At 45.8% G+C, this 23895-nt stretch overlaps 1 protein-coding gene across 3 annotated transcripts in view; it reads right to left on the bottom strand.

Annotated features, from left to right (window-relative positions):
• PIK3C2B (phosphatidylinositol-4-phosphate 3-kinase catalytic subunit type 2 beta) overlaps window positions 1–23895 on the bottom strand; it is a 127400-nt gene that overhangs the window by 18975 nt on the left and 84530 nt on the right. For all 3 annotated transcript variants that reach the window (XM_061632210.1, XM_061632212.1, XM_061632211.1), the window contains 6 exons: window positions 20509–20651; window positions 6093–6281; window positions 4751–4844; window positions 3099–3193; window positions 2351–2531; window positions 1342–1449 (listed from right to left, as the gene is read on the bottom strand). In XM_061632210.1, the coding sequence (XP_061488194.1) occupies window positions 1342–1449; window positions 2351–2531; window positions 3099–3193; window positions 4751–4844; window positions 6093–6281; window positions 20509–20651 (810 nt within the window). The remainder of the gene's footprint in view (window positions 1–1341; window positions 1450–2350; window positions 2532–3098; window positions 3194–4750; window positions 4845–6092; window positions 6282–20508; window positions 20652–23895) is intronic.

The raw sequence follows: 23895 nt of genomic DNA, 5'->3' as shown, positions 1-23895 counted from the left end.
TGCAGTCAAGGAGAGAGTGATGGAGATGGGGGAAGGTGGTGATCAGAACAGCCAGAGTTTTTATCAAGCATCTAGTTGTAGGAGAGGTGGATGCTCCCCAGCATTGGCAGAAGGACTCTCGGGGAACATAGGCTTAGGATCATGCTTAAAATACGACGTTTTATTCCCTCCAAGACTGAGTATTCCACCCCATTTCAGAGACCTGGGTTTTATTCCTCTTGGGGATCATTTCTTTTTCATTTGGCCTTTTAATGATGCCTTGTTGAGGACATTACTCTACCCAGTGTTGCAGGTCTCCAAGTACTGCACTTTTTCACTTGGCCTTTCGATGATGCCTTATCAAGAGTCCAAGTGAAAAAGTGCAGTACTTGAAGGCCTGCAGCACTGGGTAGCAGAATGTTCTTAATTTTGACCATTCATTTGCAATATGCACAGGAAATATTCTGTCACTACCTGCTCACATGAAAAGCATATAGCTTTTTCTATGATGTTGCCTCCTCCAGACTCAAGATCTACCTTATTTATAGCCATTCACTGCAAATCTGTTAAAAATTATCTACCCAAACTACTGTTGATCCAGGAAAGCAGGGGAACTAAAGTGCATGCAAAATGGTCTTTCAGGACTGCAGTTTTTTAATGCAAAAACTGTAACTATTGGTATGGTCATCCTCTACTGCAAAGCTGTCTACCCACCTCTTGAAGTACAGCTTTTTCCCTATCCATTTTTTGAGAACATAAGAACAGCCTGCTGGATCAAGCCAGAGGCCAATCTCGTTGACCATCATGTTCTCACAATGGCCAGCCAGATGACTATAGGAAGCCTGCAAGCAGAACCAGAGCACAACAGCACTCTCCCTGCCTGCGATATTGCAGTGCCAGATAGAGGTGAGAAAAATTCAAGTTGTTTCTTTTTTAAAAAATTGGAAAGACTTAAAGCAAGGGAGGTGGCATTGGTGATGAGAGAACGTATGCAAGGCTGATGTAACACGGGGCTGAACATCAAGAGTACATTTAAGGAGAGATACTTGTCAGACAGCTGGTGTTGGATGGATAGTTTTTACGGTGGCCAAGAAACACACAACAGTGATGTGAAAGGTTAAGTGATAAGGAAGTTAATGGCTGAAAGCCAATGATTCTCATAATCAGGAGCTGGCTTGCTGTGCAGCAGCTTGTTAGGCAACAGAGAGGAAGCAGCTTTTTTTAAATCTTGGCAATACAAATGGTGGTGCTAAGTTTGGGCATCTTCAATGCTTGGAACACAGGGAGCTCTACCAAAGAGGAAGGCAATCCTATTCTTCTACAGTGTACCAGCAACAGTATTTTTGGCAGTCAGAGACGTACCCTGGGCACAATCCCCTTCACCAGCAGGCTGGGACTAAGTGGTAGGCGGCAGGAGCCATTAACACTGAAGAATTGCCTTACATCCTCCAGCCCCTCTCGAAGGATGGCCTGAGGGAGGAAAAAAAACACAAAGAAGTTTTTCAACAGACAGCATCCCATTACTTGATCTGCAGTCTGCCCCAGGCACCAATCCAGTCTCTCACACAGCAGGGCTGTGCTCAGAAGTCATCCCAATGTAGTAGTTGTTGCACCAGCATAAAAAACACCCCATTGGGTGGTCCATTCTTATTGTTATGTTTAAACAGCAGTGTATGTATACTGCTTCAATCTCCTCCCAAATTCCATATTCCAACTGCCTAACATTTTGTAAATCAGGTTCTGTGTTCAAATGCACAGCTACTTTTCTGCCTCCAAGATTTAGGCTTTGAAAGAATTTGCTGCTTAAGCTTGGCATGAAGTACAACATCTAAAGGGGATAGGGAAGAGATTGGAAACCAGGGATCAGTGAGCTTGCACTGCAGTTCACCAACCCATAAAAAGAAGAAGAAAAAACACTCCCCTAGATTGAGGCTACAGAACTGGGCAATCCTATTAAGATGTGCCTCAGTCCATGTGAAAAATATTAAATAATAGATAAATCTCAATGATCTGCCGCCAGATGTCTTACACTGGCTGAAAAATTTAATGGCTGAATTTTAACCCAGATTATTGCTAGAAGTTAGCAGACAGATGTTCTTCAGGTAATTATTTCTTTAGTTCTTCCATCAGCCTTACCATCCCAAAGTAGCCTTTAATCAGTGCAGACAGTTCCTATATCAGCCTTCATCAGCCTGGTTCCCTCCAGATATTTGGGGCTACAGCTCCCATCAGCTCCAGCCAGCATGTGCTGGCTGGGGCTGATGGGAGCTGTAGCCCAAAACGTTTAGAGGAAATCACTTTGGTGCTTTATTCTTCCTTCTCCCACCCCCAATCACAGCAGGAGACATGAGACGCTCCCAAACACACATACCTGCCGTGATGATGGAGCAGCTTCACGGACCTGCTGAGCCAGTTTAGCCAGCGTGTTAATGAGCCAGCATTGGCGGTCAAACTCCTCTCGCAGGCCCTTCCCACAGCAGCACAACAGAGCTGCCAGCAGATACTGGTAACGGATGCTGAACTGAGAATCCTTAAGACCATCTTTCAGCAGCCTAGAGACACAAAGACTTTGTCACCAGAAGCAATGGTGTTTGCCTGGAAGAGATCCATGACCCATCCGTCTACACTTACACAAGCATAGCTAAGCAAAGCCCTCTTCCTACTTTTTCCTAGGCAGACCAAGTCAACCTGCTGAATTTTGATGACTCGTTCTAAAACCAAATGTCAGTTCTTGCACAAGAAAAAAAAAGAGTTAAAAAAAAAAGATTAGCCAGGATGTTTGGGTAATGCCACCTTAAAGGGGGCTTGTGAGGACGAGAGAGAGAGAGAGAGAGATTAAGGCAAAATTCTAAGCAATTAGAATTCAGAAAATATGAAGTACGCCAATCTATATGGGAAGTATTCTCAACAAAGGAACCATTTGTTCAAAGGTTGATGATCTTGTGAATCGAAGTGAAGTGTTCTGGACTTTCGAATAAAAATAGCATGGAACCTTCTTGGCTAGCAAGATTGAAACTGGATGATCAAATTTCTTAAGTTTCTTTTTTTAAAAAACAACAACACCCATGCTCTTGTATCTCATTCATTCAATACACCAACAGCACATCCATCAATGTTACCAGAAAAAATAGTGGGTGATCCTCAAGTCACAGATGGCTCGCTTCATAAGAAACCGCACCAAGGGACTGTCCAGGTAACATTCATATTTGAGGGCCTGGGAGAGGAAACAAGAATAGAGTGGCTTATTTATTTATTTTCTGCCTTTTAGGGCATAACCCTCACAAGGTAGCACACAACTAAAGGGGACCCAACTGAGATACATTTCAATCATTAAAAAAACCAGAATCAGAAAGAAGCAGGACTCAGAAATCACTGGCATAAAAAACATTGTTAAAGGAAGGCAAAGCTTGTATAGAAAGGGCTTTGTATTGCTGTGCAGGAACTCTACAACCATGGGGCTACCCCTGAGAAGGCCCTATCATAGGGGTAGGGCACCTGTGACCCTCCAGATGTTGCTGAACTACAGCTCTCATCATCCATGACTATTAGCTATGGTGGCTGGGGCTGATGTGAGTTGTAGTCCAACAACATCTGGAGGGCCACAGGTTCCCTGCCTCTTGTATCAACCAACCAAAAAACCCCTGTACTCGTGGACACTTGAGGTCCTGTGTAGATAATTTTAATAAATGGACAGGATAATATGGGTTCCTTATCAGACAGAAAGGCCAGGAACAGACTGCCATTTTCTTAACGGATCAGGAGATGAGACGCAGAGTGTGAGACATACTATGAAATAATGTAATGAAAACTGGGCGAGCATGCTTTTTTTCCTTTAGTAAGTCCTAAGAAGAGGTTTTTAAAGTCTTCGTACAGTCAAAATGCTGACAAGGACCAGGAGAAGCAAACAGTGTAGACACTGAGGAAAACAGCTACAAGAGGAGAACAGAATGTGGAAAAAAGGCCACCTAAAGGCCTGAGTCATGGGAAAGAAAAAATATAAAGAACGGTGAGTAGCCTGGGTCCAGTGAAGAAGAGAACAACAGGATCAGGTGAAGGTGGTAACAACTTCTGTAACCAAAGATGTCAGGTGTGGGGCAGGTAAGGGCGGGGCTTGGCCAAAAGGGGCTTTGAAGGTGCTGCAGACTGATGCCGCCTGCAAAGCCCTCTTCCAAAGCACCCAAAGCTAGTTGGTTGTCAGGTGCTTCTGAAGCTTTGCATAAAGCAGGATTGTACTCACACACATCAGCTGATACGCAGGGAGGCCAATCCTGCTTGGTCCATCCAAACCCAGTACTAAGCAGGACTGACCTCCCTGCCCAACTGTCAAATCTGGCCCACAAGGCAGGTCCTGATAAGGATCTGGCCTGTAGGTCCAAAAAGGCTCCTCCACTCCTACTTAGAGGACTTGCCACTTATTTAGAACTCTTCCATTAGTATAATCCTGCTTTAATTCCGAATGCTCTGTTATCTCTAGTACACACTAGCTGGAGTCTAGCAGTCTATCCTTAAGGTCTCAGAAATCAGCCATTTTACAAATGAAGGCTTTTGAAACTCAAGCAATTGGTCAAAATGCTGCTCTAAGAGAATAACATAGGTGCTACTGCCCCCCCTCATTTCTGAGGTTCCAAAGAGTTAAGCACTCTGGCACAGCAGCTTCTTTGCAAGGTACACTCTTGTCCCAGGATAGAAGCCAATGCCATGTGTGCTCCTAAATGGACTGGAAATATTTTCCAGTTAACATGACAAAGCTACAGTCAGCACAGTGACTTACTTGTACCAGCTGGGGCAGATAATCCAGTAGCTCAGCATCAGATATGGAATCAATCCATTGCACAGCTGTCCTCCTCACCTCCTGATCTGGGAACCTGCAGCCACATATCAAGAGATGCTCACTGGAGAACAATCCCAACTTGATGTTGACAGCCACCTTAATTTATTTATGAAAACCTGTATCCCTCTTTTTCTCTCCTCCACAAAAAAATAAAATATCAAAGCAGTTTACAACAATAAGATATATAAACAGTAAAACCCAATATACATAAAGCCACCATCAGAAAATACCACCATAAAAATCCAAAATCAACAAAAACAGCAACTCAAAACAACAAAACAAAACAGGAAAGGCACAGAGAAAGGGGGGGAAAGCCTTAACATAGTCATAATGAGAAAAGTTGTTCAGCTGAAGGGCTTGATAAATAAACAGGTTTAGGCCAAATGCTACAACCATCAAGCGTCGGGGCCTGGCATATCTCAACTAGAAGGCAGTAATGGTTCATCTGCAGAGCCAAAATGCTGGCTTCCCAACAGGTGTGTTGCTCCTGCTTATCAGAAGGAAAAGGGGTGAGGTGGTAGGGAAGTTGGTATAGTGCAGGTACACCAACAGAGCTAATCTACCACTTCTGACGGGGCCCCCGCACTGCACCAACCTCCCTCCCGCTAAGTGGCACTGACACATCTGTCGGGAAGTTAGCATTGTGACTCCACCCCACCAGATGAACTGCTATTGCGAGGAGGGCACTGTAGGGGCCACCACCAAAAAGATCCTATTTCCTTGCTGCCAGGCATCAAGAAGGCCAAGTGGAATCCGAAACAGGGCCTCGGGTGATAAATGGAGTATGTAGGGAGGAACATAGGGAAGAAAGTGGTCCTTGAGGTATCCAGGTTCCAAAGCTTTTAGGGCTTTAAAGGTTAAAAGCAGCACCTTGAATTGGGTCTAGAAACAAACTGACAACCAGTCCAGATTTAAAAATTGGGCAAAATATGTTCTAATCATCTTGTTCCATCTTTAAGATCTCTGCAGACTATAGCAAGGAATTCTCAGTATAATTTGTTGACAACAGCCTTGTAGGTTGATTGCATGCATGTCTACTGAGAAGAAAGTTCAACTTAATTCAGTGGATTTTACTCCTCGGCAGGGTATACCTAGGACTGCAGTCTTTGGATTAAAGTGTTCCCATGCACCAGATCCTAAAAGAGAGATCAAGCCCGGAGGGTGTAGCTGGTGAAAATGCAAAACTAGAACAAGGACCAAACCTTTCATACATTGAATAGCTAGGTCTTTCCACCACTCACTCTCAAACAGATAGTAAGAGGCTTCCAGGAAGATTACTTACGCTGCATGCAGTAGCCCAAGAGCATCCTGGTGATTCATGTGTGTCCATTGCTTCAGCAGGGCGTAGATGTCAGGCAAGCAGGCCCACTCCCAGCTTGGGGCACTAGCAAGCAGCAGAGGCAGTGAGCCTGGCTCAGAGTGGCAGTAATAACGTTTCTCCCATAGCCGCTTCCGGTCAGCATCTGTTAGCCTGGGACAAGAGGAAGCATAAGATCAGTCCAAGGATACAAGGGCTATTAGCTACAGCAGCTAAATAAAATCTCCACGTTTGCCCTGCTTTGCAAAGTTTCCAGAAACACTCAGTTGGCTCATTTTGGAAACAGGATGCTGGAACAGATGCTATGAACCTTTGGTCTGACCTAAGAAGGCACTTGTGTTTTGAAGAGAACCTTATATACATTCAGTGCAGAATAAAGGCACAAGGAGAAGGGGGAAGTGAGAAATACATTTCTGTGCAGTGGGTTTGCATAAGAGAGACAAAGAATAGTATATTCTTATATATGGTTGCTAAAGGAAGCCCTGTGTTGTTTAATCATTTGCTGTTCCTATGAACACAGCCTGAATCTTGGCTGCTTAGCTTTGTGTCTCCACCAGAGAGCAGCAAAGATAGCAGAAATCATTCCCCCCCCCTTTAATCTCAAACAGAACAGCACTAAGGGTAGAAACACACTCACTGTTCTGCCAATTCCAGTGTGTCTCCGCCTCTCTCTTCTGCAAACGGGCACACATCGCTAGTCAAACCCTGCCCCTTTTTACTGTAAAACCTGGTGGGATCAGCTCGAGTGCATTTGTTTTTTTTAAAAAAAAGATTGGTTTCAAAGAGATTTTGCAACTGATGGGCAGATCAACCCGTTCCCACTCCAGGTGTAGCTAATGGAAATGCTTTGCTCTGGCAATTAGTGCGTAAATCTCAAATGGTACAGCACTAAGTGTTTCAATTACCAGTCAGTCCATTTCTCTCCATGGTGAAGATGGGATCAGGTGGCTAATGAGGAAACTTGACGTAATTCCACCCCCAGTCTAACAGGGTCAAATGTTCTCCAGCCCCGAGAGCAGCAGGAGGAAAGGAAGATGCAGTCAGTGACGAAGTGCAGGAGCAGTGAGGAAGAGGACCTGGTGCCTCCCGTTTAGAAGGCAGCCATCCAAACATAGGGAAAGACACCTCTGCTCTTCCTTATGACTCCCCCCTGCATTCTTCCACCCCACCATCACAGCACTGATGATTCAACATTCAGCTGAATGTGGGGAGTGGGGGCAGGATAAAGTTCTTGCAAACGTGGCTTGCATGCACATTAAGCATAGCACTACCTAAAACATTTTAGAACTGAAACCAAAAGGTCTGGCAACAACCAAAGTAAAGAAGGAACTTAGTAGTGCTGAATTCCAAGACAACAAGGTAATAAGGTTCACGACGGCTAAAAAAGCACATCCTCTGATCTGGACGCTTGGCCCCATCTCAGACGGTTGGCGGTGGGCAGCCTTCAGAGAGGACGGTGGCGTGAGACACTCTTTCTTTGCATATTTCAAAGTGAAGCTCTATACCCTGGAAATGAAGGCTTGCCTCCCACCGCTCTGGTGGCCCAGGCCCCAGCTGAAAAATTAGCTTGCACTGAGCCTTATGATTCTTGATCCATTTCACAGTTCAGTGCAGTGGGCATTTCAGGAGAAAAGGTCAAAAGTGAGGTGTATGAGAGAGTTCTCTGGGAAGATGCAGACAGTCTTTGAGAGAGAACTGAGCAGGACTAGCACATGTGGCCTAGGGCTACAAAAGGAAGGAGTGGTCGAGAGGAGAGAGAAATTCAGCAGCCTACCTTCAGGGAACGGGAAAGAACCAAATCCGATAAGCAGCTGGAGGTTTCCTGGACTGGAATCGTACAGCAGGGAGCTGCATTGCCCCGTAGAATATTGGAGGGGGGTGAGAACACCAAAGAAAGTGGTATGGCAAAATTGTGGGGCTGAGGCATGTCTCAACAGTTCAGAACCATAACGGAGGTCAGCTTGAAGCAACAAAAATAAAAGGTGACCAAGGTACTTGGAAGCCACAATCCCAATCCCAAGTGATGGGGGAAATGGCTAGTCAGGGTGTGGTGAAGAAGAGGCAGCCTCTTACTATGGCTTTATGCACTCCAGCATTGAGCCTTCGCATTGAAAACCACTTCCCAGGGCTGAGGGCCAGCCTGGCTCAGATCAAGCTCCTTCTAAGCTGTGTTGGCAAGGCAGGCTGAAGCACACCAAAGAGTTGGACTGAGGCCAGGGTTGGCTTTGTGAGAGGCTGCAGCTAGGATTGAGGGCCATCAAGATCAGCCCAGCTGCACTGCTAGAGAAACAGCAGGGAGGGGCAGGGTGTAGGGATGTTGGCAAAGCGATATGGCAGGGTGCTGACATAATAGGGCTAGCTCTGTTCCCACTGGTTTTCTTAAGCCATATCCAGGAAACTCATTCACTCGGTCAGGCCAGAAGGAAAAGGGAGAGTGAAAGGGTGGCCCATCCATGAGAACTTCCCACCCCAGCAGGGACCCAGAGCAGACAGGAAAGGATGTGGCACAGCCTCCCATACAATGCCAGGAAGGGCTGGCCTGCCCGTTTAGAACACTGAGCATTTGCTGCAAAAAAGCATTCTTGCTTTCAGCCAAACAGCTGCCCAGGATGACGGCAAGGGAGTGAGGGCAGTCTGACATTGTTACATAAGTTCTAGATAAAGAGCCGCCTTGGAGGTAGCCAATAAATTGAAGGCGATAACCCCAGCCACCTAGCATAAGAACCTCTCAAGAAAACATTGCAGCTCTGAATACGGTTGCTATGTTGTTATGGACTGCCTTCAAGTCGATCCCGAATTATGGCAACCCTGTGAATAGGGATTTCGTGGTAAGTGGTATTCAGAGGGGGTTTACCATTGCCTCCCTCTGAGGCTGAAAGGCAGTGACTGGCCCAAGGTCACCCAGTGAGCTTATGGCTGTGTGGGGATTCGAACCATCAACTCAAAACTTCCCCATTTTAATGTGCTTAAGAGAGACGGGGCAGGCACTTTGTTATGGCACATGCAGACAATGTCTGGGGCATTTCCGTGTCCCCCAGTATTTTTCAAACCTGATTTATGGCTATTTTGGATAATTTAAATGCAGTTGCAATACCAGCCTGTCCAGGATGGACAAAGTGCTACTGAGACTTTTAAAGTTCCTGTGACTTTAATTAAAAACTCACTGTATGCAGGCTCAGCCAATTATAGGAGAATCTTGGCCAAGGGGAAAGGAATTGCTGAATAATATAAGCACTATAGTAAGTGTTTGTATGGAACCTCTGTTTTAATTCATTTCCAGCTAACTGCAGGAAAGCAATGCCTCAGCAGCACTAAAGGGATAAACAATATCTCAAGCTGGTATAGTCGAATAGCAGCCTTTACTGACCCTTTTGGCATTAAAATAACCTTTTGCCACTCAAATTGCCAGTCCAAGTCATATAGGGTTTTCACCATGAGATTTGAGGGTGAAAACAGCTACACTACATCCACAGAGAATAATGATGAATGGCACCTTTCAGTTTAAAATGGGAAATGCAGGCTGTATTCCAACTCTACTCTTTCCCTGTCTCCATAGAATATACAGCGAGTCCCACAGGGCTCTGACTATTAGAAATAGCCATTGTGGAATAATGGCTAAGAGCGTCAGATGAAGACTGGGGAGACTGGAAATCCTGCCCAGTCACAAAGCTCATTGGGTGACCTTGGTTCCTTCACATGCAGGCCCAAATCTAAGAACAAGAGCCCTCAGAAGTAGGGTTGCCAGATCTCCGGTTTTCTGCCGGAGTCTCCGGCAAAAGGGGGCCGTCTCCGGCCATACTTTCATTAAACAAGTGGATCTCCGGCTTTTCAGTGGCCCCCTCAGCCACGCATGCATGATTGACACATGCATACGTTGGGCTGTGGCTGGCCGCCTTCCCGCCCTTTCTCAGTGAGGCAGGGACTGCAGAGACAGGAGGACTTGAGCCGCCTTAGTGCTGCAGCAGCAGCCCCGCCGCCCACACAACCGCAGGTGAGGGTGCTGGAGTGGAGCCCGCAGCCGCCTGGCCGAGCGAGGGCAGCCTCCTGGCCTGCGTCTGCCACGATGTGGGCGCCTTCGTCCAGCCACCGTCCCTACAGGGACACCCCCCCCCGCAGCAGCCCCCGTGGGAGCGGTTGCTAGAAGACGGCGTCCGAGCGGCCTGGCAGCCTCAGCAGGAGCCGTGAAGAGGCGGTGGCAGCGAGGCTGGGCCGGCTCCTTCTTAGGCCCAGAGCCAGTTCCCCTGCTCCGGAAAGGATGGCCGGCTGCTTCACCCCTCATGCTGTGGGCGCCGCTGGGCAGGAACGGCCACAATGGGGCTCAGCAGTCTCTGCTTGGGGGGCCCATCGCGGCCGCTGACGGCCAGCGGTGCCCACAGCATGAGGGGTGAAGCAGCCAGCCATCCTTTCCGGAGCAGGGGAACCGGCTCCGGGGCTAAGAAGGAGCCGGCCCTGGCCAGCCTCCACTCCTGCTGAGGCTGGTAGGCCACTCGGATGCCGTCTCCTAGCAACCGCTGCTGAGACGGCGCCCACGCGGCCTGGCAGTCTGAGCAGGAGCCACGAAGAGGTGGTGTCAGTGGAGGCCAGGCTGGGCCGGCTCCTTCTTAGGCCCTGGTGTGGAGCCAGTTCCCCTGCTCAGGAAAGGACGGCCGGCCGCTTCACCCCCTGATGCTGTGGGCGGCCGCGATGGGGCTCTGCAGTCTCTGCCCGGGGAGCCCATCGCGGCGGCTGCCGCCCAGCAGCACCCACAGCATGAGGGGTGAAGCGGCCAGGCGTCCTCGGGGCTAAGAAGGAGCTGGCCCTGTCCGGCGTCCACTGCTGCTGTGGGTGGCAGGCTGCTCGGACGCTGTCTCGTAGCAACCGCTGCTGAGATGGCGGCCTATGCATGAGGGCCGGGCTGGCGAAGGAGCCAGGGTCCAGAGAGAGAGGCTGGAGAGAGAGGCTGGAGAGAGAGGCTGGAGAGAGAGGCTGGAGAGAGAGAGAGAGAGAGGCTGGAGAGAGAGGCTGGAGACAGAGAGAGAGAGAGGCTGGAGAGAGAGGCTGGAGACAGAGAGAGAGAGAGGCTGGAGACAGAGAGAGAGAGAGGCTGGAGAGAGAGGCTGGAGACAGAGAGAGAGAGAGGCTGGAGACAGAGAGAGAGAGAGGCTGGAGAGAGAGGCTGGAGACAGAGAGAGAGAGAGGCTGGAGAGAGAGGCTGGAGAGAGAGAGAGAGAGAGGCTGGAGAGAGAGGCTGGAGAGAGAGAGAGAGAGAGAGGCTGGAGAGAGAGGCTGGAGAGAGAGAGAGAGAGAGAGAGGCTGGAGAGAGAGGCTGGAGAGAGAGAGAGAGAGAGAGAGGCTGGAGAGAGAGGCTGGAGAGAGAGAGAGAGAGAGAGAGGCTGGAGAGAGAGGCTGGAGAGAGAGAGAGAGAGAGAGAGGCTGGAGAGAGAGGCTGGAGAGAGAGAGAGAGAGGCTGGAGAGAGAGGCTGGAGAGAGAGAGAGAGAGGCTGGAGAGAGAGGCTGGAGAGAGAGAGAGAGAAAGAGAGAGAGGCTGGAGAGAGAGGCTGGAGAGAGAGAGAGAGAAAGAGAGAGAGGCTGGAGAGAGAGACTGGAGAGAGAGAGAGAGAAAGAGAGAGAGGCTGGAGAGAGAGACTGGAGAGAGAGAGAGAGAAAGAGAGAGAGGCTGGAGAGAGAGAGAGAGAAAGAGAGAGAGGCTGGAGAGAGAGAGAGAGAAAGAGAGAGAGGCTGGAGAGAGAGAGAGAGAGAGAAAGAGAGAGAGGCTGGAGAGAGAGAGAGAGAAAGAGAGAGAGAGAGAGAGGCTGGAGAGAGAGAGAGAGAAAGAGAGAGAGAGAGAGAGGCTGGAGAGAGAGAGAGAGAAAGAGAGAGAGGCTGGAGAGAGAGAGAGAGAAAGAGAGAGAGGCTGGAGAGAGAGAGAGAGAGAAAGAGAGAGAGGCTGGAGAGAGAGAGAGAGAAAGAGAGAGAGGCTGGAGAGAGAGAGAGAGAGAAAGAGAGAGAGGCTGGAGAGAGAGAGAGAGAGAAAGAGAGAGAGGCTGGAGAGAGAGAGAGAGAGAAAGAGAGAGAGGCTGGAGAGAGAGAGAGAGAAAGAGAGAGAGGCTGGAGAGAGAGAGAGAGAGAGAAAGAGAGAGAGGCTGGAGAGAGAGAGAGAGAGAGAGAAAGAGAGAGAGGCTGGAGAGAGAGAGAGAGAGAGAAAGAGAGAGAGGCTGGAGAGAGAGAGAGAGAGAGAAAGAGAGAGAGGCTGGAGAGAGAGAGAGAGAGAGAAAGAGAGAGAGGCTGGAGAGAGAGAGAGAGAGAGAAAGAGAGAGAGGCTGGAGAGAGAGAGAGAGAGAGAAAGAGAGAGAGGCTGGAGAGAGAGAGAGAGAGAGAGAGAGAGAAAGAGAGAGAGGCTGGAGAGAGAGGCTGGAGAGAGAGAGAGAAAGAGAGAGAGGCTGGAGAGAGAGAGAGAAAGAGAGAGAGGCTGGAGAGAGAGAGAGAAAGAGAGAGAGGCTGGAGAGAGAGAGAGAGAGAGAGAGAGAGAGAGGCTGGAGAGAGAGAGAGAAAGAGAGAGAGGCTGGAGAGAGAGAGAGAAAGAGAGAGAGGCTGGAGAGAGAGAGGGGCTGAAGAACCTCAGAGCTTATGCGCCTGCCCGCTTTTATCTTTCATTAGATATCCAGGACGAGGTCCAGAACATCAAAGAAGCACGCACAGCAGGATCTTGGTAGGAATGCACTATAAAAAGTCCCAGTGATTCTGATAATAAAAGCATACAGGCAGGGTTTTTGTTAAGTTATATGTAAATAAAAGAGCATATTATACATTTCATCTATCACATTTTTTTCGAACAGACATAAAAAATCTATACATGTAGCTTATGATTCCATTAACATGTATTATGTGTTGTGCCTCCAAGTCGACTACGACTTATGGTGACCCTATGAATCACTGACCTCCGAAAGCATCTGTCATGAATCACCCTGTTCACATCTTGTAAGTTCAGGTCTGTGGCTTCCTTGATGGAATCAATCCATCTCTTGTTTGGCCTTCCTCTTTTTGTTTGGCCTTCCTCTTTTTCTACTCCCTGCTGTTTTCCCAAGCATTATTATCTTTTATAATCTTTTATGAAAGATTATTATTATTTTGTATAATCTTTTACAAGACGTTTCATCTTGATTCAATTAAAAACCATTCAGCATCTAGCACAGTGCATTACAATTGCTTCAGCAGGCAAAAAAGTCATTAAGTGGTCTGCCAAGACCCTCAGTAATGTTCAAGTAGTGGTGGTGGTGAGTTTGGAAACCCCTGGTCTATCGCCTTGCTGTCTGGTTGTGAGCTTACAGGATGCGTTTGACTGGCCAGGGTTGGACACAGGATGCTGGGTTTGAAGAACATAAGGAGAGCCCTGCTGGATCAGCCAAAGGCCCATTTAGTCCAGCATCTTGTTTGCACAGTGACCACCTAGATGCCTGTGGGAAGCCCACAAGCAGGACCTGAGTGCAGCAGCGCTGTCTCCACTTGTGATTCCCAGCAAATGGTACACAGAGGCATATAGCTTCTGATATGAAGGGCCTTTACTCTGATCCAACAGGGCTCCTCCAGCAGCATTGTGGCATACTTGTGTGCAGGGCTGGATTACCCACTAGGCCCCTGCATTAGTGCCTATGAAACTCCTACAGGCCTAGAAGAAAGTTTGGGTTCTACAAAATAATTTAATTAATGCAAATTATTGTCTGATGTAGCAGTTTAGCCTTTACCCAATGAACAACAAACATATGTCTTAAGTAAATGTAGATTAAAAACACACTTTGCAGCTGTTGTTGTCAGCAAAATCACAGATTACAACAGAGGAGCACAAGCCAAGATAGCCATGAAGCATTCTCAGTACATGAGATTTTGGCGTGAGGGACAAAATGATAAAATCTGACAGCGAAGCGAAATCTTCTCTTCAAGATACCCAGCTTATAAATGATGAGTAATAAAAGTAGAGCTCAACCCACTGGACAACCGGCCAGATGGGTTTCCCAGCATTGTTGTCTTTTCTAGTAAATCACGTCTTCTCATGATGTGTCCAAAGTATGATAACCTCAGTTTCATCATTTTAGCTTTTAGTGATAGTTCTGGTTTAATTTAACATGGCTGCAACCATATCTACTCAGAAGTAACTCCTATTGAGTTCTATGGGGCTTAGTTCCTTAATAAGCATGTTTACAGTTGCTGCCTTCAGGGGCATCCATCTGCGCTCCCATCTAACATCTCTGCAACACTAGGCTCCTTTCTTCCAATAATGGCCTGGCCTGAGGGCACGTAAACCCTTCTTGCCAGAAGCAAGTAAGCGAGATTAAATATTCCCTAAAGGCATTGAACTGTGACCTGGCAGACCAGGGTTCGAATCCCCACACAGCCATGAAGCTCCCTGGGTGACCTTGGGCCAGTCACTGCCTCTCAGACTCAGAGGAAGGCAATAGTAAACCACCTCTGTCTGAATACTGCTTACCATGAAGACCCTATCTGGGATCAACTTGAAGGCAGTCCATTTCCATTTTGCATCACCCTAAGCTTGTGAGAAAGAATGACCTTGTCACTTCAGATGGACCTAGGAACACCCTATTTTAGGTAAGATTTCTATTTTAATGTCCAATCAGAGAATTTTTTTTGAATGGTATGCTCCATACCATGTGGTTGATACAATGTATCACGTTTAACAACGTCACTAGGGCCCGCCCCGTGACGTCACTAGGGCCCGCCCCCATTTTCTCAGGTTTTTGGATGGTTCCGACCTGGCAACCGTACTCGGAAGTCTACATGGTTTGCTAGGCCATGAATAGGCTGCCTACCTGCCCACCCATGGCAGTCACATTGAACAGATCTCCTCTTTGATAGTAACCCTAGAGCCAAACTGCTTTCCTTCCACTGCATTATATTCTCCAGCCCTGCAGGCTATTTGGCAGGCAACAGAAGGCACAGATGCGCGCTGTGCAGAAGAGAATCGCTCTGCAGAAGAGAATTTTATTACTACATGTGCTGGCTGGGGCTGATGGGATTTGTAGTTCAAAAAAGTAACTTTTCCAAGCTCTGCTCCCATCCAAGAGCACACAGACACTGAGAGGCTCTCCAGAACAGAGCTTCAGCTCTTTTGCTATCTTCCAAAGTCCCAATGGGACCATTAAGTGAAAGTGCTTTGCCACTCCAGAGATTCTGAACACCTTAGTATTTTTAGGCTAATATAGTCAAGAGGGATTATGTATGTATTTAGACCCAGAATCACTTTTTAGTGGTAGGGCTGAGTTCTGGAATGTGGGACGTAATCATAAAACAAGGTGTCACTGAACATGTGAAGAATGCTCTTCCCTCACAATGAAGAAGCCACAGTCTTCCCACATACACTTTGGCATAAAGAGCAAGGCTTCCAAGCCTAGTATGATGGCATCCAGGCAGTCTTGAAGCCTAGTTATTCTCTTGTATGTGCACAAATAACTCTGGCTACATCAGGAGATCACCACTAATGATGCATACCCTTCTGGAGAAGTAAATGAGGGGAGCTAGGACTCCACTTGACAAAGAGTAGCAAGAGTAGCAAGACTACTGATCAGATGCTGCGTTTGTGGGCAGTATCCTCACAGGAGTTATCAGAAGTGGTGGTAACATTATTCCAGTGCTAAGCCAATTCTATACAAAGTGCTGGATCTTTACCACTGGTGGCAGATAAACTTCTTTGGACATAGACTACCTTACTCCATAGTAGTTTACATGTTAGAAGTATTGTCATGAGTAGAGTGTTCATGTCAAGCCAGAAATACAACCCTGCTACCCTATAATGTTCAATTCAAGGTGCTGGTATAAAGCCCTAAAGAGCCTGGGACCATGATATTTGAAGGTCCGTCTACTCTCACATGACTGCCCATCAATTGTGGGCATCTTCAGAAGACCTTCTCCATATACTGCCACAAGAGAGATGTAGTTGGTGGGACATAAGATGGGACTTTTTTGGTGGCAGAACCTCATTTATGAACTCCCTCTCAAGGGAGGTCAAAATTGGCCTCTCCTTTGTTTTCATTTAGGCAGCTAAGGCAATTCTATTCCACCAAGCTTTTAGTTTTAATCTTGAACTAGACAGACATAACTTTAAAGTTGACAATGAGGACATTGAACTTGTCAAGGTTTATCAATACCTCAGCACAGTCATTAACCAAAATGGAGATAATAGTCAAGAAATCAGAAGAAGGCTAGGACTGGGGAGGGCAGCTATGAGAGCACTAGAAAAGGTCCTCAAATGCAAAGAACACTAAAGTCAGGATCATTCAGACCATGGTATTCCCGATTTCTATGTATGGATGTGAAAGTTGGACAGTGAAAAAAGCAGATAAGAGAAAAATCAACTCATGTTGGAGGAGAGCTTTGCGCATACCATGGACTGCAAAAAAGACAAATAATTGGGTGTTAGATCAAATTAAACCAGAACTGTCACTAGAAGCTAAAATGATGAAACTGAGGTTATCATACTTTGGACACATAATGAGAAGACATGATTCACGAGAAAAGACGATAATGCTGGGAAAAACAGAAGGGAGTAGAAAAGGAGGAAGGCCAAACAAGAGATGGATTGATTCCATCAAGGAAGCCACAGACCTGAACTTACAAGGTCTGAACAGGGTGGTTCATGACAGATGCTGTTGGAGGTCACTGATTCATAGGGTTGCCATAAGTCGTAATCAACTTGAAGGAATATAACGACAGCAGACATCAGTACCTCTGATTTCTGCTGCCCAACTGAAATGTTGCTGCTTTTTATAGACTTTGGATGTAATTGGTGTAAACTGTAATATTTTGATATTGATTAGTTTCTCCTACTGATCTCTTAGTAATTTGGATTAGTGAAAGGCTTGTTAGCTAAATCTGGATAGTAATAATTGTTTTTTTTTGTGAAAGGTTTTTCATAAGGTACCATAGGTTTTTCAAAAATTTAATTGTAATGGTTGTTTGGCTTGCTAAATGTGGTCTGAAGGCACATGAGGCTACTGGTCTGGGTCTGGTCAGTGCCTGGATGAGAGACCTCTTGGGAACCACATATATGTTGCCTTGGGTTCTATGATGAAAGAAAGGAGGGATATAAACGTAATAAATAAATAAATACTAGTACATTATGAAAACTGGCTTGCTAAATACTACATTATGAAGCTTTTGATATGTTTACAACTCCATGCAGTTTTGCTGTACTGGATGTATATTGATGATTTTATTTCCTATTCTTGTGAGCCACTTTGAGTAGAGTTTGGAAAAGTGGCATATAAATAAACTTGATTGACAATGATGATCTTTCCTGTTGCAGACTCATTCTTTAGTTGTTTTATACTTGTGTTTTAATGTTCAATGGTTTTTAATGGTTTTAAATTGTTGTAAACTGTCTGGGGAGCCCTTTTCAGGTCAATTATACAAAACTTTGTTAAAACAGAATAAACTGTGGGGCAGAATGCCCCCTTGAACAGATTATGAAGTAGAAACTAAAGAGCTTGTCCAAAGCTGCACAGGAAGTCTTTGATAGCAGAAACATAGGAAATCTGTCCTTATCTACAGTATTTCCTTGACCTTAATCCTTCACAACTTTTTCATCAAGTTTCATAGGAACAAGGAAGTAACTATCCTTAGATTCAGATGTTTGCCTCTTAGTGCGAGCATCTCCTCCATTCTTATTTGTATTTAGATCACAAGCACCTCTCTGCCAGTAGAAGACTATTTAGGGAGGAAATAGATGACAAAGCTGATTGTCTCAGTACCCAGCATGGCAGTCAGTAGCCATAAAGTATGTTGCTAGCAGCAAAGCATATGCTAAACAGGTTTGGATGAAGGTTGCATGCCTGGGCATGATCACAGAACAGATGAAGCAGAGTGTACTTTGAGCCCTGGCCTTGGAAAGTGAGGAAAAGGGCAGAGAGGCAAGCACAGGAGGTAAGAAGCCTATACAAGATGCAAGACAGACATAATGTATATAGCAACAAGAGCAATTACATTAAAGGAAGGGCATAAAAGCAGAGGGGTCCAGCCTGGGGAACCATTTTATCCCCTAAACCAAGGGCGGTGAAACTTTGGCCCTCCAGATGTGGTTGGATTTCCACTTCTATGAACCCCAGCCAGCATAGCCAATGGTCAGGGATGATGAGAGTTGTAGTCCAGCTAAAGGTTCCCCATCCCTGACTGAAACCCTGTTACCTTTCCCCACTTCTCCTCTCCTACCGTTAGATTTTAAATGGCACGCTTGACAAGTTCCTGTACTGTTTTGCTTACATTACTCTGGAAAGCATCATATCCATGCAATCATTTTCCCTGCATGGAGGGAACATGTTCAGCTGGTGAAAGACCAGAGTCCATTAGCAAGATAATAGTCCAAAATTCACTCTTGAAAAAAGCAGGATTACCTCCCTCCCTTCCTGGTCCAATCTGATGTACAACAATCTCTTGGGGAAACTAGCACTGATAGCCACATGTGCAGGTGACATCACCTGATCCTGCCTATTTATGGTTGGAAGACGACAGAAGATCAAGAAGAGTTAGCCAGCTGCCTTGGATATGAGTGAGAGCCAACTGGAAAAATACTTCCTTGTACTGCCATTTTTAGGGAAAGCAGCTGCCTCTCTCCAAATCACTCCTGCCAGTGAACTCAGTGGATAAAAAGATGGTACACACTGATGGAACTCCAAAAAGGGGCAATGAAAACCTTGAACCCCTTAAAAACAACTCTGTAGCCCGCTCTATGCAAGCTCCTGTGTGCTAATGTTACCAGCCCACCAAGTGTCATGCACAAGGATTAGGCCCTAAAAATCCCAATGATTTGTTGGTGTACTACGGTAAGGAAAGCACAGACCACACAAATATAATCTAACTGGCCGTGTTTGGCTTTTCCACTCAGAAAGACACACTGGCCTTTAGTGACAAACAACACAACAGGAAGCCAGTGTCAAGAGACTTCTTATAAGCCTAGGTTACATGATGCTCTGAAGGAAGACTACTAAACCATTCTATAACAGTACAGTCCTCATCTGCACAAAACATTTTATGAAACCAGACAAGTGTCACTCCTGAGATTTGTTTCAGTAAACCAGCCAGCCAATGTAAGTAACGTGGCATGTTAAAAAGTTAATGAATTTATTATGGCATAACCTTTTGTGAACTACAGTTCACTTCATCAGATGCCCGAACTGTTCCTGAGTTACAGGTGTATATACACATGGTTGAGAGGAGTGGTTGCAAACGGCAAGATCAAAAGGAGATTCAATGCAAAAAAGGGTAATTATCAATATCAGTATTAACAGTGGCTATTCACAAAACAGTTTTTGGCAATAGCATTGACATCCTGGCATCAGTGGCCATTCACAAAATCTAGCATCAGGATTTATGTGTTATCACTGACAGTTTTGTGAATGGCTACTGTTAAAAATGTAATTATCACTTTTTGTAATTTCTGCATTTCATTTTCCACTGACCTCGTTGTTTACAACACCCTCCCCTTCAACCATGTGTATCTGTACCAGCAAGTCAGGGTAACGCTTGGGCTGTAGTTCACTTATGCTTGCACTAGAATTCATGTGTTAGTCTTTAAGGTGTCACAAGACTCATTTTTGCTGCAACAATCAGACATGGAAAATGTAAACAAAACAGCTGTAATTTGGAATGATGCAACAGTAAGAGGACATTGGTCCAGGGCAATACCTGCCCATGAGATATTGCCTATGAACATGCAAAGCTAATTTACACGGAGCCTTTCATACTACATATGGCCCAGTGTGATGCAGCTCTCCAGAGGTCTCAGACAGAGCATCTTCCCCAAACCTGTTGCCTGAGTAACAGTATACTAGGGACTGAGCCCAAAAACTTGCACATGCAAAGCATGTCATTTATCACTGAGTTTAGGGATGACTTGCTAACTGTCTGGAAAAAAGGATGGCTTGGGTTGATTACATGCTCCTTTTAAGGCCAATAGGAAAGAGAATCGACATTCCTCACCACCCACTACCTGCTTTAGCCTTTTTAAAAAATTGTTTCAGATAAACAACTGAATGGATTTTGCTCCATCCTGAGACTCACCTAAGAACACTGGGTTCCTATCCTGTAGCTCCACCCCCAAGCCAGGAGACAGGTTGTTTTTATGTCAAGGGTTAACAACCCAAAATACAGGCCCTGCTCTACAGCCAACGAAATGGGAGTGGAACAAGAGGACATCAAAAAGTCTAAAGGTGAGAAGATCTGCTCCTTACATTTTATCACTTTAAGTTACACGTCCTCCTCCTCCTCCCCCCACCTTTCCCTCCGAGATGCTCAAATTCAAGATCATCAGAAGGGGTCCGTGACTAAGAATCTCCTCCTCTGAGTGTTGGTGCCCCTAGTACAACTAAGGGCCCATGCACACTCTTCAGCCTCTCACCAATAGAGTGATTCCTTCTGCATCACCTCCTTCAGCTTCCACTGGTCTCCTTCGGAGAGGCTGTTAAAGTTGTACTGGGGACTGAAAGCTGCTGCCGGTGGGCGGGTAAACTTGACTTCAAATGCTGAACTGGGGAAGTCAATCTGTGAAAGGTACAGAGATAAGAATGACCTTTTAAACACATACTTACTGCCATCCTGGAAGGGCAGATTGGTACTGGGAATGTCTTATCCTACTTCAGCTCACAAAAGTAGCCTGAAAAGATGTCCTGTACCTGAGCACCCTATTATTCCTATGACTAAGTGCCAGTGCAGACATTACACAGAATATGACACATTGCACAGAAGTAGGAAAGAGCAGACACATTAATGAGTCACATTTCACCCTCCATCCCTTACACACATCTGTGGAATGGACAGACCTACCGACCAACCAAGACATTACAAATACGTTTGTGTAGTCATATTTTTTATTATAACGAAAGCAGTATGTTCTCTCCTTCCATTTCTTCTGGTGCAGACCAGACTGTTAGGGCTTTCATGATCTTCCAGTTCCCACATGCTTTTCCTTCCATAGGGTTTTCCTCAAAGCCCTAAATAACGTGCCTGCAACAAAGAGGTCCAAAAGTGTTTGGGGCTGGAGAAAAGCTACAGGAATGCTATGAAACCAAGCTGCCACACATACACTTCATAGGGCTACTTTCTGGGTAAGAAGACCCAAGAGTAGACCAGGAAGAGGAACCTGACCAGGGTTTAAGGCCAAATCACACAGCCTTTAGCCTGGTCACACCCAGGTCACTGGGAAGTGGCAAATACTGAATCATCTGGCTGTTCCACTACACAGCATGTGCTCAAATTGTGACTCACCACACCATCACAAAACTTCCAAAAGCGACTGAGTACTGGTGTGCCAGGTTCAGTCTGGACTCTGAATGATCGGCTTTGAATTCAGCACTCATCATTGGCCCAATAACCCAGACCGCACCATGGACAAAAGAAATGAATACATCACCCATTGATCATTAGGGCAATCGTGGGGGCTCCAAGGTAGATGCCAACCTTACTCTACCATTCATTTGGGGGCTGACCACAAATGCACAACTGATCCTGTTGCTCTACCTTCCAGCATCTGTTGAATGCCATGAGATACTAAGAGCCTCCAAAAGGCATGCATCAAACCTGGCTTGTTTTAAACAGATAGCACAGAAATTTAGATTTGGGATGCAGAACCTGTGCCCTCCATACATTGCTGGACTCCAGCACCCAACAGACCCAGCCAACACAGCTGGGGAGGATGGAAGTTGCAGTCTAACAACTGGAGGGCCACGGATTCCCCATGTCTGAATTAGCAACTTGACAGGAATAGCACCTGTAGGAACACACATAAAACATATGCTTTCTACCACTTAAAACAAAAGCCTATCTTACTGGATCAAGAAGGGCATGGAGATGTAGAAAGCTAGTGCAGCATAGTGGTTAAGAGAGTGGGCTACAAATCACAACGTCCCCGGTTTGAGTCTTGCCTCTTTCATAAACTCATTAGGTAGCCCAGCCTTTCCCAACCAGTGTGCCTCCAGACGTTGTTGGACTACAACGCCCATCTCCCTGACCATTGGCAATGCTAGCTGAGGCTGATGGGAGTTGTGGTCCAACAACATCTGAAGGCACACTGGTTGGGAAAGGCTGAGGTAGCCTAAGGCAAGCTTTTTTCTGTCAGCCTCAGTCTCAGGGGGATTAATACACTGACTTACCTTATAGGATTCTTCTAAGGATTACAACTAGAAATTGAATATGAAAGCACAATGATCACTTGGAAGCGCTATATAAATGTTATGTAAGTAAGTGGAGGAAGGATGGTTCACACTATAGAGCACCCAGAAGTATGTGGTGTTAACTATCAGTACTTTGGGATGGCAACTATCTACAGTGACCTCAAGACACTTGGGAAAGCAATATATAAATCTATGGTGTATCAGGGATTGGAGACACAAATGAGGTAACAAGACATTTCCTTCGACTCTTTCAAGAGGAAGGATGGAAAATGAAGAGCTCAAGCTTCTCCAGCCTTAGAAAGTCACAACCACTGTGGCCCAAATGGGAAAGGATGTAAAGTCCCTATTAGCAACATACATCATGCACTCAAATGCAGGTTCCTTGCAACAGCCGTGTTTAGGAGATTACCGGCAACAGCTTTGGCTTTCAAAAAATAAAATAAATAAACAAGCAAACCTTGATGGATTTATAAGTGGCTTTGGGAAAAAAACCCAGTCACTTGGCTGCATGCCAAACAAATTAGTACCACACAACCAGGTCAGAGAACTTCAGCAGAAAGGAAGGGAAGAGACGGAAGGGAAGTAAGGGAGACTCCAGCAGGGCCTGGGTCAGATGCTCAAAAATAATCCTCCTTCTCACTTCACATCAGCAGGAAAGGAGAATTGTGCACATATGACCCAGGGAAGAATCTCTCCAAACCCAGCCCAGCTGGATTCAGCTCCCTCCCCTAGCCAAGTCTCTATTTTAGCAACATTAGCCTCTCCTTCCATTCCTTCTGTCCACACCCTAAACAGCAGGTTTGGGGTCCTGCCATCTAGTTTCAAAGCCAACAAGTTATTAGCAAGTGCAGAGGGTGGGGGAGAAGAGAGATAGAAAGGAGAGAAAAAAAGCCAACACACACAAACCGGACCTGGAGAAGAGGCAGATATAATCAATCAGTCCAAGAAAGAAAGGAAAAAAGTACCAATTTTCCTGTGGTTATGCAGGCAAGTGGTTGGGATCATAAGAACATTCATTTGTGACACTTATTAGCACAAGAATCTGAATGCTTTAGGGCGCCAAGGCCCATAGAGACAGAGCTGCCTAAAGGAACAGTATCAGGATGCAATCTTAACCCCACTTACCTGGAAGTAAGCCCCATTGAATTCAATAGGACTTACTTCTGAGTAGACATTGTTAGGATTGCAGCCTTAGACTATGTAAAATCAGGCTTCTACAACCTTACCTTTCAGTCACTTTTTCCTCCATACATTCACAACAAAAAGACCAGTAGCCCCTTAAAGACTGAAAAAATTATTGTGGCATAAATATTCTTAGATTAGAGTCCATAAGGAGACAATCTTATATATTCCCATCTAACTACTAGCTTAGTCTGATAAGATCTCTTCCTATCCCAAGTTTTACAAGAGATCAACTCCAGATACTTCCCTACTACATTTTGGATCAATCAAAGCAGAAACCCAAGCTTTTCCAGAGAATGGTGTTATCAAACAAGCTCAGTTTAATTTATTAAAACTATATGTACAACTAATATGCAACAAATAGTAGTTATAGCAGGGGATCCAAATGTCATTCACAATAGCTAGTGCAGCTGTTGTTACAGAGAAAAAGCAAT

Source organism: Rhineura floridana, chromosome 6 (assembly GCF_030035675.1).
Source record: "Rhineura floridana isolate rRhiFlo1 chromosome 6, rRhiFlo1.hap2, whole genome shotgun sequence".
Taxonomy (NCBI): Eukaryota; Metazoa; Chordata; class Lepidosauria; order Squamata; family Rhineuridae; genus Rhineura; species Rhineura floridana.
The sequence above is the reverse complement of the archived record's forward strand: the minus strand, read 5'-3'. Positions and strand labels throughout refer to the sequence as shown.